Source organism: Scophthalmus maximus, chromosome 14 (assembly GCF_022379125.1).
Source record: "Scophthalmus maximus strain ysfricsl-2021 chromosome 14, ASM2237912v1, whole genome shotgun sequence".
NCBI lineage: Eukaryota > Metazoa > Chordata > Actinopteri > Pleuronectiformes > Scophthalmidae > Scophthalmus > Scophthalmus maximus.
In genome coordinates, this window is record NC_061528.1 from 16,736,973 (window position 1) to 16,755,153 (window position 18,181).

General features: G+C 42.3%; 1 protein-coding gene across 4 annotated transcripts in view; it reads right to left on the minus strand.

Moving 5' to 3' along the window:
- ptpn4a (protein tyrosine phosphatase non-receptor type 4a) overlaps positions 1-18,181 on the minus strand; it is a 69,610-nt gene that overhangs the window by 5,545 nt on the left and 45,884 nt on the right. The window contains exons 11-24 of one of the 4 annotated variants that reach the window (XM_035651631.2): positions 17,285-17,348; positions 16,091-16,263; positions 14,832-14,900; positions 13,659-13,793; positions 12,777-12,941; positions 7,237-7,438; positions 6,232-6,315; positions 5,690-5,746; positions 4,960-5,116; positions 3,346-3,512; positions 2,813-2,903; positions 2,519-2,580; positions 1,419-1,565; positions 369-497 (exon numbers count right to left, since the gene is read on the minus strand). In XM_035651631.2, the coding sequence (XP_035507524.2) occupies positions 369-497; positions 1,419-1,565; positions 2,519-2,580; positions 2,813-2,903; positions 3,346-3,512; positions 4,960-5,116; positions 5,690-5,746; positions 6,232-6,315; positions 7,237-7,438; positions 12,777-12,941; positions 13,659-13,793; positions 14,832-14,900; positions 16,091-16,263; positions 17,285-17,348 (1,702 nt within the window). Of the gene's footprint in view, positions 1-368; positions 498-1,418; positions 1,566-2,518; positions 2,581-2,812; positions 2,904-3,345; positions 3,513-4,959; positions 5,117-5,689; positions 5,747-6,231; positions 6,316-7,236; positions 7,439-12,776; positions 12,942-13,658; positions 13,797-14,831; positions 14,901-16,090; positions 16,264-17,284; positions 17,349-18,181 lie in introns of all 4 variants that reach the window. The other 3 variants (XM_035651632.2, XM_035651630.2, XM_035651633.2) reach the window with 3 other exon arrangements.

An 18,181-nucleotide genomic window follows, 5' to 3' on the forward strand; every position in this document is an offset into this window, starting at 1 on the left:
ATGGCAACCGGATCCAAAATACGTGGCCCGCATGCGGCAGCGGGAGCCAGAAAAAGAACAGCCCACACTGGTCACCATGGCAACCCACCTCCTCAGAGGCCCACCAGCGGCTCATCCTCCCCGAGACTCCTGTGCCTCTTTTTTGATTGGGCCCTCAAAGTCCTTCACCTTTGTCTCTAACCAGCTCTGGTCATCATCAGCACTTGCCCTCTTACTGCCTCATCTGTCTGGCTTTGACTCGACTGCCCTTCCTCCCTTGACGCTTGTCCTCCTCTTCTGGCCCTAGCTTTTCTTTCCGGATTTATTTTTTTTAGTCCTCCTTTTGACATTATTATTGTAGATGTCGATGACTGCGTGCGCGCGGTTACCTGCGTGTGCGTGAGGGTCATCTCTCGGACCAGGAAGGCAGAGTTGCCCTCTTCGTTGTGGCACGTGACTGTGAAGTTCCCGTAGGTGGTGGCGCTGTCTGGGTTGGGCCAGTACTGGTGACACTTGACCTTTAAACACAGACAAAGGATTTCCCGTTTTACCACTCCGACATCCAATTCCCTCAGCGGGTCACCACCGTTATACTCGGCGCAGACATTAGAGGTCAGGGTTTGCTGCAGAGTAAATCTCTTTAACTCGTCAGTCAGCCATCTTTTCTTTGCTGTTACACTTATAATACCCACATTTATAGCATATACAATGTATTCAGTGCATCTGGTATCACGAAAAAATTCCAGTGATATGGGTGATCATTCTAAAACTAGTCAATGCCACACCAAGTTTGATGATTGAAATATAATCGATGCATCTTTTCCACAGTGAGCTTGTGTATCAGATGAATCATGATCAATTTAGCAAAAGCCAGTTGACTGTATCTCAACAACAGAATCAGATTTGGGATTTCCACATACTGGAATAAAAAGCCTGGTTTGTATCAGGAGAGCTAAATTCAAACAGATACAGCACTATCCCTGGTGTCACCAGAGGTTTCAGCTGCGTCGTCCGTCTCACACGTGTCTGACAGAGCAGATACTGCCTACATAGGAAACGCGTTTTACTTGCGCCACTAGCCTGTAGGCGCCATGCAAAGCATATTCTTACACTCCCGAGTCTTCTTTTTTTCTTTCTGTGTTGTATGGTTGTAACTACATTGATTGTATAATGTGCTCTGTGCACCACCCAAAACTAGGAAGACCTTAACTTAATAAAGTGCCCAAACGCATCATTTGACACATGGAGCGCTGCTCTGCAACTGTGCTGTCCAGGGTAGAATATCCTCTGTGTACATTGCATCCAGCAATGTCACGTGTACATTGTAGGCTTTTTTATCATTTTACGATGGATTATTTAGAAATGACATACTGCACTTGATATATATGATTCCAGTCTTTTTTGGGGGGTTTTTGAAATAAATGTTGAACTGTACATACCCGCCCCCTCTCGACCTGCGTGGTCAGCATGACAACCATGGATGAACCCTGTTCCCATGTCATTTGCCAGAAGTCTGGGCAGGTGTTGGGCAGCGGGCCCTGGCATGCTATGTAGCGGTTTATCAGACTGGAGGCTGGAATCTCCATCTACCAAAAGAGAGACAAAGAGATTAGGATACAGAGGCATTGCAGTGGAAGATTCCTGATCTTCAACTTCTTTATCCTATTCATCTTTGTGTTCTCATCAGTGCAGAGAGCTCAGCGTTCTCGCTGTTTTTCTAAAACAAATGTACAAACACTTTAACCTTGGCCGAAAAAATAAATAAATACCCTTTTGAACACTTGAACATGTCAGACAGCAGTTATCTCCTGTTTGAATACACCTCAGAGTCACTTACAGGGGTCAGACCTTATAACAACATCCTAACACTCAAGTCTGAATGGAATGCCACCACATAATGTAAACAGTGAGTGATTTATTATTTTGCATCTTGTTTCAACCTCTTAGGAGCACTGCTGTAAATTTTCAGTTACACTTACAAAAAAAGGCCTTAAAAAAGTCAAATTTCCAACTTGTATAACTGCAACAATGAAAGAAAGTATTTTATCTAATAAACAAATAAGAGTGATGAGAAAATTAATTAGTGGACATTGAGGGCTGATTAAACCAGCGAGCTGCGGGGGTTGGCGTCGTTCATGCTCACTGTGATCATTATTTAAACCACACAAATAAACAAGGATTTAACTACAATCTATCATTGATGCTGCCTGTTAGAACAAATGTCTTTTATTTCATATCATTATTTTCCAATCCGCCTTCGACTCTGTGTGTGAAGGCTTCCTCCCGGCTGAGTCCAGCCATAAAAGGGCAGAGACCGGCAGACCAACTCCCCAAAAGACATTACTTACACAGACAGATAAAAGTCACTTGCTTGTAAAGCCAATATGGTTTATTCCTCCACCAGTAAAAGGCCACCACAGTGGCTTAACACCTGTTCTGATGGTTAGCAAAATGGACCACCCACCGTGCCTCAAATGAGCAAAACGCAGAGATACTGATGAAAAGATGACAGAGAAAAGTGAAGAAGGATAAAACTCACATTGATGTAATTTGCATTGATGTAGTCATCTGTGCCTTTCAGAATCACCCGCGTGGCATCGTCTATCGGCGAGAGGAGGAGAAAGAAAATAGGGATGAAATTACAGACAGAAGGAGATAAAGGAGAGAGAACATTTCACACAAAAACATAACCAGAGAAAATCAGTGCAAGAGGAAAACAGGTGGAGAGGAGAGAGCGTGTGATGGGGAGAACAAAACGTTTACTGTTGGCACGTACAGTTTTTAAAAACACACACACAACAACAGAAAAGGACAACAGCATGCGGCCACGTACAAGGAGAGATGTCTCTGTAGCGATTTTTGGAAACGTTCTGAGGTAATTTGGCACACAGCATGGTCATCCCCGGCCTCTTCCTGTACAGTTGCTGTGAGAAAAAGGAACAAAGGAGATCAATAAGCACACTTTGTTCATGTCATTTCTGAAAATACTTCACAAACACACCTGAAACCACCGGGGTTTTTTTTGTGTGAGTAAATGAACTACTGTGTCTACTGACCTTTGCAAATTGATATGTGTGTGTGTGTGTGTGTGTGTGTGTGTGAGAGTGTGTTTGTATTTAACATTCCTCTGCGCTAATAGCACCGGACTTAAGCAGGAAGCTGTGAAGTGCTGATGATAACGGAAAGGAGGATTTTGGAATGTGGAGGAAGTAAAGTACTTAAAGTAAGCCGCCAGTAATCAATCAAAAACTACAAGAGTCACACCTGCAATTCCACAAGTATGTAAAGTGTGTGTGTCGGAATGAGCACATAATCATGGAGCCCTCTTAGCCTTTGTGAACTGATTTCTGTATTGTTTCCCCTCACATCGAACTGGGCCAGTATGCCTCCGCTGATCAGGCCTTCCTTCAGTGCTACCATAGAGTCCCTCAAAGCATGCTGGTCTAGCTGGGTGGGGTCCTGAGGGGACTTCTCAGGGATGTACTGAAAATCTGGCTCCGAGTCCGCCTTCTCCTCCACCACATCGTAGATGGCTGAAAGGGAAGGGGAAGAAATATGTCACAGGTTGCACACACACACACACACACACACACACACACACACACACACACACACACACACACACACACACACACACACACACACACACACACACACACACACACACACACACACACACACACACACACACACACACACACACACACACACACACACACACACACACACAACTGTTTATGCAAGCTGAGGCCTCAGGGGAGTGGATTTATCTTTAAGTATGTACAGTATGTACAGAAAAAAACATCAACGATTAAGAACGGCGAGAAATCTGAGCACTGCACCACAGGAATACATAGTTCATCTATGCTCAAATATGTCTGTGTCTATATGTTGTATATATGTGCCTATAACAGTCAAATCAAATTATGTGGATTTTCAGTCATTCATTGATCCAATTCGTATATTTGTTTTGATGTAATACAGGATAGAATGCACAAATCCCTCTTTGACCCAGTTAAAATACCAAGAATTTCCATGTTTCATCATCTTTGGAAGCTCCCCTCCCCGCTTTTGCTAATGCTGGTGAAACGAAACGCTTTGCCCATCTTCCTACATGGTGCGTGCATATACTGTAACTGAGACGTCTGAGCGAGTAAAGTGTACAACTTCATAGAATCTCATTTGCAATCATAAAAAGTGAGACTGAGCAGCACATAGTAAACCAGAAGCAGAACCGAAGCTTGGGATCAGACGAGTAGTTGTTGATCTTCACTAGTGGGTTGCACCGGCTGTCTGTATGTTACACTTGTATGACTCACGTGTTCACAAAGTGGAGATTAATGCATCACGGAATTAAAACACAAACTACTTCTAACATAGAAATGAGGTATTACTGAATAGCCACACCCAATAATCTGTTGAGGAAGACTGTACAATGGGGTTAAAAGGTCAAGAAATGTTGATAAAGGAAATGTAGATAATGGTGGACATGGCTGACCACACACGTTGTGGATTTCTGTATAATAATTACGTAAACAATTCAAGTAAGATGTATGTTATGCTGCTTTCAAATGGAACTTGTGAGCTTGTGGTTATGACATGGGAAGTTGTGTTCACAGAGCCTCTTCAAGAGGTTAAGAGAGACACTCTAGCAACAACAACATGAGGCTAACAAATTAGGAAGCTGGCAGGCAGGTGACGTAATGCAGAAAATGCAAATGCATGAAGACAGAGGGAAAAAGTGAGGCTGTAGGGAACATCGACACATTCCTCTGACGCATTATACGATTATGTATTAAACATAAAGCCATTTTGTTTTAACTTGTCATCCATCAAAAAAATAACTAGCAAGGCCTCTGCCATTTCTGACAACGTCAGCGAAACACGGCGGGACTCATGACCCCCGAAGCTTTCAGAAAATGAAATAATAATAATTAATACCACATTGCACAGCAGCTATGACCAATGGGAACAACTCACCGTTTGGCCTGACCAATAGGATGAGCTCCCCAGAGTGGCTCTCACAGCTGGCCTTGATGAACATGACCACCTGGTCGTGGGTGTGGTCAGAGATGTCCCGCCCGTTGATCAGGACCACCTGGTCGCCCTCGTTGAGGCGCGGCACGCACAGGTCCGCCTGAGAGCGAGGAGGAAGTCGGAGAGCAAGAAGAAGAGGAAGAGACACGACTGGACGTGAGATGAATGAAAGTACGTCATTTTTTGTTTTCCTGAAACTTATATAGTTTAGCAACAAGTGTTTAGTAAAAAAGAAAAGGCTTCCAATGTCTTCAGATACAAAATTGTTCAGATTGAGGTTACCTGTGAAGCTGTTTGTGCTATTACTCATCATAAGTAAAATGGTATATTGACTGTATTTATACAGCTCTTTTCTAGTCATCTCGACTGACCAAAGCACACGCACGCACACACATACACACGCACAAGCACATGCACACACACACACATTCATACAGCGCTTCTATTTACACCGTTTTTTCTTTCATATACCATTCATACACCGAAGGAGCAAGTTAAGGTTAAATGTTCTGCCCAAAGACACTTCGCCACCCATACGGAATGATCTGGGGATCAAACCATGGACCTTCCGGTTCATGGGCAAACCGCTCTTGGGAGAAGTGAGTGTAACAAAGGAGTAGGAGAGGGACTGTATTCGCTCATTCCGACTCGTGTGAGGTGGTTGTTAGCCTACCGACGTTCCGGGAGCTACTCTGGACACGATGATAGGCATCTTCTGGTCAGCTCCACCCTGGAGACACAGAAACACAGATGTTAAAGAGTGAAATGTCCTTTTTTTTTTTTTAGGGAGGAGTTAATATCAGGTAAAACGTCTGGATGATATAGACGATTTGTGGCAAAGAGCAAAGGTTTTCACAACTTGGAATACAAAAAAGAAGAATGTTAAAAGGAAAGTTGGATGGAAAGGTGGTCCAAGGAACCGCAAAGATAGAAAGACTGTAAACAGAATTTTAACAGGGAGGGCACTTGGAGAGCACAGAACTCTTGCCATGTTCAAGAATGTCAGGAAAAACTAAATCCCTGGATCTTCCCTTTTATTCTAATCTGCTCCCAAATTGAATGGGTTCTTCCTTGGGTCATGCCCCACCCATCCGGCATATTGGTTGATTTTTGTTTTGTTTTTTTTAAGTAATCCTTCTCTCGGGCAGACGAACGGCAATGAAAACACAACCTCCTCGGCGGAGGTAGTTGGAGGTAACTTGCATCATATCTCACCTTCACGTTGAAGCCGAATCGTCCGTGTTCATCAGGTCTCATCTTGATCAGGACCAAATTGTCATGAGGGACGACTCCATTCAGCTGCAAGAACACAGTTGAACACATCAAATTCACATCCTACCTTCTCGCACATCATCCTGCCTTGGCATAAAGACAGACTGGCGACTGCAGCTCTAATATTACATACTTGACAAACTGGTGAACGACAAAATTGCCCATATTCCACTGTTACAAACAAGTAACTTAGCTTTTGGTTGGAACGTCCTCTACTATACATTTACAATGTCATATTGGGATGAAGAGATTCAATAATTTCTTCATGGCCACAAGTGGGCAGAAGTTAACAGCTGTAAATCCACCAGTTAATACTGTTTTATTAGAACAAACTACATAATTTCACATCCAGTGGACACATTTTACAACATTGCATCACATTGCAGTCACGGTGCTGACCACTTGACGAGTGTAGAGCCAAGATTTACTTGCCTTTTTAGGCAGGTAGAGTAGGTTTGGCTTGCTATGGGAGGGATGGATGACAGCTACTTCCACCACACAGTAAATGTGTGGGATTTAGAATCAAAACAATGAGCTAAAAGAGACAAAAGAGCTCTTTTTTAACAGCTGGAGACTGGGGTGACGATTCTCTCTGTGAATTCAGTATTATGAGAACCCTCATTCAGGGAGGAGATGTACGAGAAAGACCTCCAAGAGGAAAACCTTTCTCACAGTCCAGCTGTTATACTGTAATGTTGATCGTTCAGGCTCAGATGAATCAGATATTTATTAAATTCCTAATTGCGTTTGTCCGTTTTTGTTTGGTTATAACTAATAAGAAGACAAAACCAAAGCAATTCATCAATAATCTCACAGTAACATTCAAAGCTTCAAAGGGCAGGGTCCTATTATATGAGCCAAACAAGAAAATACTGTGTTTTTTAAATTGAAAAATTATCTTTTATTGGCGTAATTGGCGTAAATGTTGATATGGAATAATGTAATGACCATTCTGTTTTGAGCATCTGCGTCTTGTGTCGCCACACTGACCGTGGTCTTGTCAGCGTTGACGGGGACGTCGTACATCTCATTGAGGTGGTTGTCCAGCAGGCTCTGTTGAGAGTGGGCCTGGATGATCTGGCTCAAGGTCTTCCTGCTCAGCTGCTTGGGAGGCAGAGCTGGAGGCTGGCCGTCCAACCCCTCGGGAGACCTGAGGATGCCAAGAGACAGAGGGAGGTAGAGAAAGACAGTGTCAGGGTCAGATAAATGGAATCGGAAAGAAAAGAAAAGCGAGGGAGGAAAGAGTTTACCTGTTCACACTGCACGTTAGTCGATCATTCATTAAAACAGGGGAGAAAAAGAAGGGAAAAAAAGGGAGCACTTGAAGCTGTTTTGCCTATTTGATACATTTTTATATACTTGCATGATTCTTGCACTTTGTCTGGTAATATCTTCACGGTTGAACGCACTTGATGTAAGTCGCTTTGGACAAAAGTGTCAGCTAAACGACTGAAATGTAATGTAATGTTTGGTTCAACTGAAATTACTTATTTTTGCCACGTGTCGATATGTTTCTTATGCATCGCCGTTTTCCATGATTACACCTGCACCCTTTGCAGAACACAGCACAGTCAGTGCAATCCAAACTTGCTGCTGAGCGGCCGCAACGGAGACGGTGGAAAACAAACCGATGCCACAAAACACACGGGTACAGACGCAGACGAGACTAATGGTCCAGCTGAAGGCCTTCCTGTTTGTTAAGGGGGTGGGCTTTGAAAGAACGAGACGGAGACACACACAGAGAGAAAAACACATAAAGGGGAGTAAGAGATTGCAAGAGACAGTGAGGCTTAATAGCACTGTGTTAGTCACAATGCATTAACCTCAATAAAAGGGCTGCAAAAGGAAGGAAAACACCCCCCACCCCCCATCATCCAGACAATAAAAGGCAGTCAGTGTGGATGGTGGAACAACACGGTCAGTCAGGTAATGCTTTCAACAGCATCATGGCTCTCGCTCTCTGGGGGGGTAAGGCTAGTCATTTCACATTGTGTGTGTGTGTGTGTGTGTGTGTGTGTGTGTGTGTGTGTGTGTGTGTGCATGTGCATGCGTGTGTGTGTGTAGGCACTCCTTAGGGGTGGGATCACCAGTCAAAGAGCATTGCCTTTGTTTTGGCGGCTGCTGCTGGTGCCACTTTGTGTCTTAAGCACACACACACACACACACACACACACACACACACACACACACACACACACACACACACACACACACACACACACACACACACACACACACACACACACACACACACACACACACACACACACACACAGACACACACACACACAGACACACACACACACACACACACACACACACACACAATGTGAAATGACTAGCCATTTGTTTCGGGTCAAAACCAGGTCAGGCTCTCAGCAGGAGGGCAGAGCGCAGGGTAAAGACTGCACATCCTCACTCTCATCCTCAACACGACGCAGACGAGTGAAGTAAGGATCCTCATACCTCACCACAACTTAGCCAAGGCCCTGCAGTAAGGAGATTTAAACCTCATTCACACCAAATATGACAAAAAACATGTGTTTTTTGTAGTTTTCCTTCTATCACATTGTAACCAAATACTGATCACTACAAGCAGCAATTAAATACTGGGTTGCATACATTGTAGAATTGTACCTTTTTGTTCCGTGACAGTGTCAAGGAAATGAAGACACTGCGTTTTACAAGCCATCGCTGTTATATGCCCTGATTTGCTAAACAGATCATTTTCACTCCACACAGCTAAAAACAGAAAATTACAGTGTGTGTGTGTGTGTGTGTGTGCGCACAAGGGTTACGGGTTATGTGGGACACAGAGCAGATTCCAATGTAGTTTTAATTGGAGGAAAATGTTGGAGGAACATTTGGAAAATTTGGATTATGGGCCAGAACAAAGTGAATGACCTGAAAATATGATTGCAAAGTGAACATGAATCTTCAAGATTAGGGATGCCTGACTCACCCAAAAAAAAGGCAGAATCTAATCTACGTGTTTTGTATTATTTCATAGAAGATTTAGAATTGATCCCTCCACCAAAACCAAAATATAATCCAAACTGGGACCAAATCTGATAAGTACACATCACAATGGGGCTGGCAAGGGAGGCAACTGGAGCCAACAAAACTAAGACATGGATGTATTCTATTGTCAATAATCCACTTTATGTATACTTCAGTGCGAAGTCAAGATATCATGTCAACAGCTGAGTTAAATTATCACTTACATCCCAAAGTCATGGTGAAACATTTTTGTGCAATAAAGCTGAATGCAGTTCATAGTTTAACAACATCTTGAATTGTTATCATTGTCACATAGGACATTTTAAAGGAATTTGTCAAGACACTGACAGAAACGTTGCTGGAAAGACCAGCAACTAACGAGCCGAATGTTAAGTTTAGTAAATTTGTTTAAAAAGTGAAAGTTCCTCACTGGTCATTGAGATAGTATTATACACATCACAGAATCATGAAATGTGATGTTTTAAAAAAATGATCCATCATGACTCAGTAAAATAACACTAATAACGTGTGTGTTCATCTTTTGGCTCTTTAACAACTGATGAGCTAACAACTTGGCATGTGTTTGATTGCGTGCATGTGTGTGTGTGTGTGTGTGTGTGTATGTATGTGTGTATGCAAGTGTAGGCGGCAGAACTACCACTGTACAATTACTTAACCATTCTGATTTTAAACTGAGAGATGTTCTATATGTTCTATCACCACACACACACACACACACACACACACACACACACACACACACACACACACACACACACACACACACACACACACACACACACACACACACACACACACACACACACACACACACACACAGAGAGAGAGAGAGAGAGAGAGAGAGAGAGAGAGAGAGAGAGAGAGAGAGAGAGAGAGAGAGAGAGAGAGAGAGAGAGAGAGAGAGAGAGAGAGAGAGAGAGAGAGAGAGAGAGAGAGAGAGAGAGAGAGAGAGAGAGAGAGAGAGAGAGAGAGAGAGAGAGAGAGAGAGAGAGAGAGAGAGAGACCTGCTGTGTCAACAGAGGATACATGCCATACACAAGTACAGACCAGTCCAGGCTTATAGCAAGTGTGCATTATAGTTCAATGCCTCAAACACATATTAATTTATGTGTGTGTGTATGTGTGTGTGTCTGTGCGTGCGTGCATGCATACTCTCACAGAGCAGCAGCAACCGCACATTAAACTGCAGGTTTTCTACAATAAATCATTCGCAGACTATGTTTGTTTCTAAGAGACTAAATGCTGAAGGCAAAAACTGTATCTCTCAGTAGTGTACTGAGTGTATAATACTGCCATTTTTCTGCAGAGACCTCGTGCGAACCCATTGTTAGATGTGAAAAATTAATCACACAAATCGGACGATCTCTTTCAGTACCTGAGCACTCAGTGACCCTCTAGAGACGGTGTGGCGTTGATAAGACGGAAACATTTGATCAAAGCTCCGATCAGAGTTTCCAGGCAAAGGACTATTGCACAGTTCTTCTGTTTCGCTCATGATAAAAGTCTTTTCCTGCTACTCATACCTCAACTACCCCAGTGAATATTCAAGGCTTCGTCAGAAACAATGACGGATAAAGAATGAGCTGGGTTGGGCTGAGATAAGTTCTGGTTGGTTTAGCAGTGTTTGTGTATTGTCTGCATCAACTGCTGTAGGTTCTAAGAATAGGAAGACAAGGTCATCCTGAGGGTTCGGGGGATTAAGTAAATCATGTAGTAATCATGACTTTGTCACATGCCGTCAGAGACTGACAGATGTTGTCATTCCAGGGTCGCCAAAATCAAACCTTTATTTTTAGTATAATTATATCAAAAATGTCTGTAGTGACACAGGGTGAACAAGTCTACACTGGTGTAAATTCCCTGTGGTCATTAATGTTCTTGAAAAAAAGTATTTGAACACATATTCCATCTTTTTGAGGAAGTAAGTTATTTTTTATTATCTTTTATCAAATATTCTCATAAAACTGACAGTTAGCTCTGCTTCCAATCTGCAACAGTATTTACTGTATTTTTGCATTTGTCAAAAGAAAAATATGTAACAAGGTCAAATGGTGTGTGTTGAGTCTCTCTGTGTCAACACTCCGGGCTCTCTCAGTAAGACCTACTGTATGAGCTCTGGTGAATGCAGCCAATGCTTAAGCTGCTTTCACATGATTAGTATCAGAGTGCTTACTCACTGCATGCATCCGTCTCATTTTTTACTGTTTGAGTGTTGATACCCAACATCATCAGCATCTGTTTTAATTTCAACTTACTTCCTTTCAACGCTCAAAGTTTAAAATTATCACACATCTGCGTAGGCACATGTGCATGAGTTCTGTCGCACCCATAATAACAACTTATTATCCCTGAAAGACTCACTGATTAATTCAGAACCAAACAATGTTGCCTTGTTAAAGATTCTACTGCGTGGATGTGTGGATGGATATGTCTAGGTTACTGCAGATATTCAACACACACACACACACACACACAGACACACACAGACACAGACAGACAGACAGACAGACAGACAGACAGACAGACAGACAGACACAGACTCACACTCTCACACACACACACACACACACACACACACACACACACACACACACACACACACACACACACACACACACACACACACACACACACACACACACACACACACACACACACACACACACACACACACACACACACACACACACACACACACACACACACACACACACACGCTGTGTCAACAGAGGACGCATGCCATACACAAGTACAGGCCAGTCCAGACGGGTCTAGAGCATGTGTGCATTATAGATCCATGCCTCATTCCTTCCCTTGTTTCCCTTCCCTAAACTCCAGTTAATAAATACTTTAGTTTAATTCAGAGACGTTCAGGATCTGACACATAAGTGTAGAGCTTCATTAGTTCAAGGAATTCACCAGATGTTTCAAAGTGTGTGAGCACAATAAGGACAAGCAGACAAGCACCGCTGTACAGTACAACCCCTCCGCCCTGCTACCCGCCATAAACACATTTTTACAGGCTGTTTTTCAAAGGACCCGTCTTTCCAACGGGGCCGGCTAAGCGACACTGGGAGAGGGTGTAAACTGCTTGGAGAAGCCGCAGCCACAGACAGACATTTAAAAGCCCGTCAACTCAGCAATGCGCTCAGACAGTGTGGCACTAACACTGATGAGTAAAATGTTACTTCAAAATTAAAGGGTGGCTGCTTTGGAGGGGTGTTTTATTTATGAGGCAGTGATTTTAAGAGACAAATATACAGAGCTGCCCTGCAACCAAGTTAGATGTTGGTTTTTCCCAAATAGAGAGGGCTTTATGGAAAGTGGGCGTGATGTGCTTCAAAAACAAGAATGCAGGGGAAGAAAAGGGTGGGAAAAAAACGGATGGAAAGATGAAAATGGTAGCGAATTGGCTTGCCTCAGAAAAATCTGAATGTTATTAACCGTCCGGCAGCTGCAAGACTTACGGTGTCGAGTCCAGGCTGATGCTGTTGGCCTGCGTGGACGATGCCGACTTGTGATTGGAGGAGGAGAAAACGGGCAGGCTGGGTGAAGCGTGGATCACATGATCGACCAGGTGTCCGACAGATGACGGGCGGAGTCGCGTGCCCTCTTGTACAAACAGCGAGTTTCTGCCAAAGACACATAAGACGCAGAATGTTAAAAAGGGCTGGAAAGACGACCCGACACTGAGATCCTCTGAAGGTGGCATCCAGTGAATGCACAGAACCAAACACTTATTTTGATAATACGTTTTTGTCAGACAGGTTCTGATTTTGTCATATTGCATTTTATTTAGTATTTCATTAGCATTCTTGTATGGCCAAATATTGTCCAGCTAATGTCCTGAAACGGACATCACACCAGCGTCAGTATCAGTAGATTTCAAACAATACCTGATCAATGTTGCTAATTAAATCTACATTGTAAACGACAGGATTGGACCAGGACCAGGAAATAGATGTGAGATTATGTCTTCTTGATTATTTTGAGATAAATAAGAGACCTTGCTCAAGGAAACATTACCAATAAAGTCCTGAAATTACTCCCTTTTTGCAGACCAGAGAGGAAACCTTTTCAGAGCAGGTATCCTAATAATAGCAACCAGACTACTGTCTCTTACCCATGAAAATATGTTATTTTTCTAGAAAAATAAATAAACATTTTGATCTGCAGATACTTCAGAACTACAGTTTGCTTCCTTTTTAACTGAAAGGATCAAACACTTAAAATCTGTGAAATGTGTTTGCTGTAAATAAGACTTCATCTGTATTTCCATTGCCACAATTGCCTGAAGCGTAGCGGAGGTGAACCTCAACCTGGTATGAAACCCTGCAGCGTGGACTCACTGATTAGGTGTCCCAGGCGGCGAGCGAGTGGGCAGGCTCTGGGTTTCCAGTCTCTCGTCTGATAGGCTGTTCCTGCTGACCGACTCCCAGTCAGTCCCGCCCACCAACTTCCTGGCCAATGGCTTGCTGGGAGACCTGCTTGGACCAGGACATCAAATCAGTTGAAATTCAGTTGCGGCCAGTATACATTGTTAATAATCAGTAACATTAATGTGATCAATTTTTTACAGTTATGAGTAGTGTGAGGGATGATAATTTGAAATGCATTCATTACATTACAGTTGCGCAAAACATCCTCAGTGTTTTGGGGATGGAGCTTTGGCATCAGTTTGGTCTCTCTGCATACTCCACTGTCCTGGGACGTGCTAGCTTTGTGTTAAAGGGGCAGTAAGCGTTTTTGGTGAAAGATTGTATGTTGCTGATGAGACAGACGAGCTAACCACGGGGCCAAAAACCCCTGAGTCATAGCATCTGTCGCTAGCACAGATGCTATGACTCAGGGGTTTTCGCAGATTTAACAAAAAGTGTATTATATTAAAATCGCTTACTGCCCCTTTAAGTGGGATGAGGCCTCCAGCCTCCATCAGAAGAGAGGGGTCATTCCAAACTTGTCTTATTTAAATGTTTTGTGTTCTTGGCTAGCTCGCTAATATACAGGTATGGATACATCCAGGAGTCACCTGTTGTTGTTTTTGTAAAGAAAATTGTTTACCAACTTAAAAATATAATAATACTACGTCTTTTTGCAACTTAAAGTTAACAAGTTAAGACAATTCAAATCTTTGATTTGGAAAACCAACAACAACAAAAAAACTTTACTTTGTGAGTTGGTAAGCAATATTATTTCTTATTTAGAGTTGGATGGTGTGTAACCGTACTTCTGGTGCTCAGAAAAGTTGTTTGTCTTGTCATGTCTTGTTATATACACTTGTACACATATCAAAGAGAAAAGATGCAACATGCAGGTGTAGTGATCTTGTTGGTGAGTAATATGTAAAGTTTATTTTTTTCAATGAGTGATGTGATATGAGTAGATATAGATATAGATTATAGTTTTCAAGTGACTTGCCCAAACACTGGTAATAACACATTTTTACGTTTATGTGTGGATTTTATCTACCCTCAGTCTTGTAATGGTTAGAATAAACTAACCAAGATGCAGATGTTCATTACCTGGCAAACACTCGGTCCTTGATGCCTTTCTCCTTTCCATACTGCACAGACTGCACCTCCGTCCGTCCACTAAAGACAAAAACGACAAAAGCAACAGTCAGCGGCCTGTCCTGAAAAATGATATCACATTATTACACTACATTCATTTTGCCTACGCTTATGTCCAAAGCGACTTACAATCATCGTGGCAGGTATAGCATTGGAGGGCCCTGCCTAAGGGCCCACACAAAACTTCACCTGAAGTAAAACAGGCTGAATACCCTTGGTTGTTTTTTACCGTTTGGGTGAAACAATAACTCAAACCTTCTTGAAAAATGCTGTCTTAAAATGAGCAAACAACACTTAAGAGTTGAGCGTGGTCTGCTGGCCAGAAACACCATATGATACACTGTTAACAACATGTGAACACAACTAGACACTCATAATGTGTACCCCTTGCGCTCGCATACACACCCACACACACACACACACACACACACACACACACACACACACACACATTCGCACACATACGCACACACACAGTCAAGCTAAACATCAGAGCATGGCTGATTCATGCTGCTCAATAATGCATCACAAGACATCAAACTCTCAGTTCATCTCTCACTCAAATTTCATAGAAAAGGGTATTAAACAATACTGCAACCAACCAAGTGAAACAAAGTTGTCACAAGGCAATTGTCGTAAATCCAGCACGGAGGAAAATGGTTTGTATGATTTTCCGTTCTCTTTCCAACTTGAAGGCGTATATAAACAATAAAAAGGAAGTGTTTTGTTTGAGAAGGGAGTGGCACTAGCGCTGTGTGTGTGTGTGTGTGTGGGTGTGTGTGTGTCTGTGAGGACTTTTGCACAGGATGCTGGTCCGTGCACCCAAGCGATTCATGCAAAACATATAGCACAACACTGGCTGCAATAGCCAAACACAAAACAAATTTGCTTCTTCCTTTTTGGAAGTAAACCATGAATAATGAATCTGTGCTTTTCTGAGGCATGGAGCATGAGAGGCACCACCCTAAATGAAACAAGTGCATTAACTTCCAGAGTGGTAACAAACATGTACTTTTGTTGGCGTATACTTGGAGCGGGGACTAATGCCGGGAGTCAGGCAGAAGGAAGGACAAAGTGTCCACAAGTTCTGCTCCATGTTTATGCGTGCATGCAGATATCGAGGCAAGACTTTTCAGAGCCACTTTCTGTGCCTTGTCAATTCTCTCCGTGCTCGCCTGAGAGTGCGTGACTGCGAGTCCCCTTGTTCTCACCAGTATCTGAACTTTGAGCCCAGGGTGAAGTAGTGGGCAAAGAAGTTCTTCTGCGGTGGGATGGGCCGCTCCAGCCTGAAGAAGGTGTGGTGCTCCACGCAGGCCTTCCACAGGTTCTTACAGGCCCGGTAGTTGACCATGTTGAAGCCCAACAGCGTCTCCCGGGTCTCCGTCTGTGACCAGGGACAATCAGAGGGGACACTGAGCAACATCTTGGCCATTCGGCATGTGGGGTGAAAGTGGCTAACCGGTGTTCAGCCAATTTGTTTCTAATTCAACAGTAATAAATTCGGCATGCACTAAAGATAAACAGTATTTACATTAGTGGAAATTAAAGAAAGTTACAAAAATCGGTTTTTCAACCATTTATCTATTGTTGAAATTGCCTTCGTGTTAACATTTTACGTAAAATAAAATACATTTATTTTCTTAGTTCTAGTTCTATATATTTGGTTGTATATGTGTTTTCTTTAATTTATAGTTAGTTTATGGTAAAGTTTATGATTAAACTAAAATAAAGCCTCAATTACATTTCTTTGTCATAAAGGTTTAACGACATCTTAGGAATCATTTATAGATATATATATATATAGATATATATATCTATATATATAGATATATATATCGCCCGATGTATAGGTACCCAAAATCTTGTATATTGATAATTTAGTTAAATGTCACTCTTTTGACTGTTTATCCATCACAATTATCTATTCCACTGCTTATGATTTAGATGTGGTCAACTATTCCAATAATTTCTACATCACGTTTGGCCAACAATACAAACTGGTTATTATCTATAGCTAACAACTTTTGATGCCCAGAGGAGAAATGGGGGAGAACATTCTAAAACTGTATCATTTCATTTTTAATATATGCAAAAAAAAGGTCAGTTCTATAAGAAGTCTTATAGGACTTTAAGAAGGATAATAGGTGACTGTGAATATTTGTGATGGTTATGAACATCAGGTTGACAGCGACTGATCACCTGTCAGTGGACTTGTTTTTTGCCTTGGCAACAGTAAGTGATGCACATGTCAAAGGAACGCAGGGACGCAGTTTCGGATTAAGACAGTCAACCAGGACACAGACAGCAGGGGGTTAATCTAGTGCTGAACACACACACACACACACACACACACACACACGTGTATGCGTGCGTGCTTGTGTGTTTATTTGTGAATACACACTTACCGCCTCTCTTCTCAGCTGGATGAAGAACTGTTTGCACTTGAAGGAAATTTTCACTATTTTCAACCTGGAAGCAGAAAAAGGAGAAAAGAATCCCAAGAGGTTAAGTGTCTCCACAGTAAGTGAGCCAATCACCTGCATTGAGCCACTGATGCTTAATATTTATACATAATACCCAAATACACTATTGGTGGTAGATAACCATTTAAAAACAAGATGCAGTATAAGTTATTCAGACATGAATCTAAACACGATGCATTCATTTCAAAAAAAGAGTCGAGCAGTGTCATGGCTAATTTCATTGTTAGCTCCTCATGACCATGGGCAGGTATTGTGATGGTTATTGCACTAATATAAAACCTGGGAAAGCACAGTAAACATTTATGCTTTGGACTGAGATATGTTGAACATCACAGTTAACTGCTGACAATCAGTTACTGTGACACTGTGCAACCACGTAGCGCTAAAGAAAGAAATGCTGGCGCTGCATCCTGCCACGTGATCAAAGCGAGGAAGAAAACTAATTTTCCGCAGCTTTCATTTGTCATCACCTTTTCTTTCAATGTTTCTTTTCATCCAACTCGTCTCTGCCTGACATTATAATATAGATGTATTCTACATGGGCCTGTTTCTGTCATCATAGAAGCTGCATGCAGCCACGCACCTTACACTGACTGAAATATTAATGTATATTATTCAATTTTTATTGTGTTCGTGGCAATGTTATTAATAGCATTTTTTCAAAACAATAAAAATAAAAGTAAAAAGTTTAAGAGTTGCTATTTCTGGCTGACTGGTCTTGCAGAAAACCTACAAAGCTCTAATTGGTCCAGCCATTAATGAGCACAGCACCAAACTTATCTAAAAGCACTGGGGTGAAAATAGGAAAAAGAAAAATAC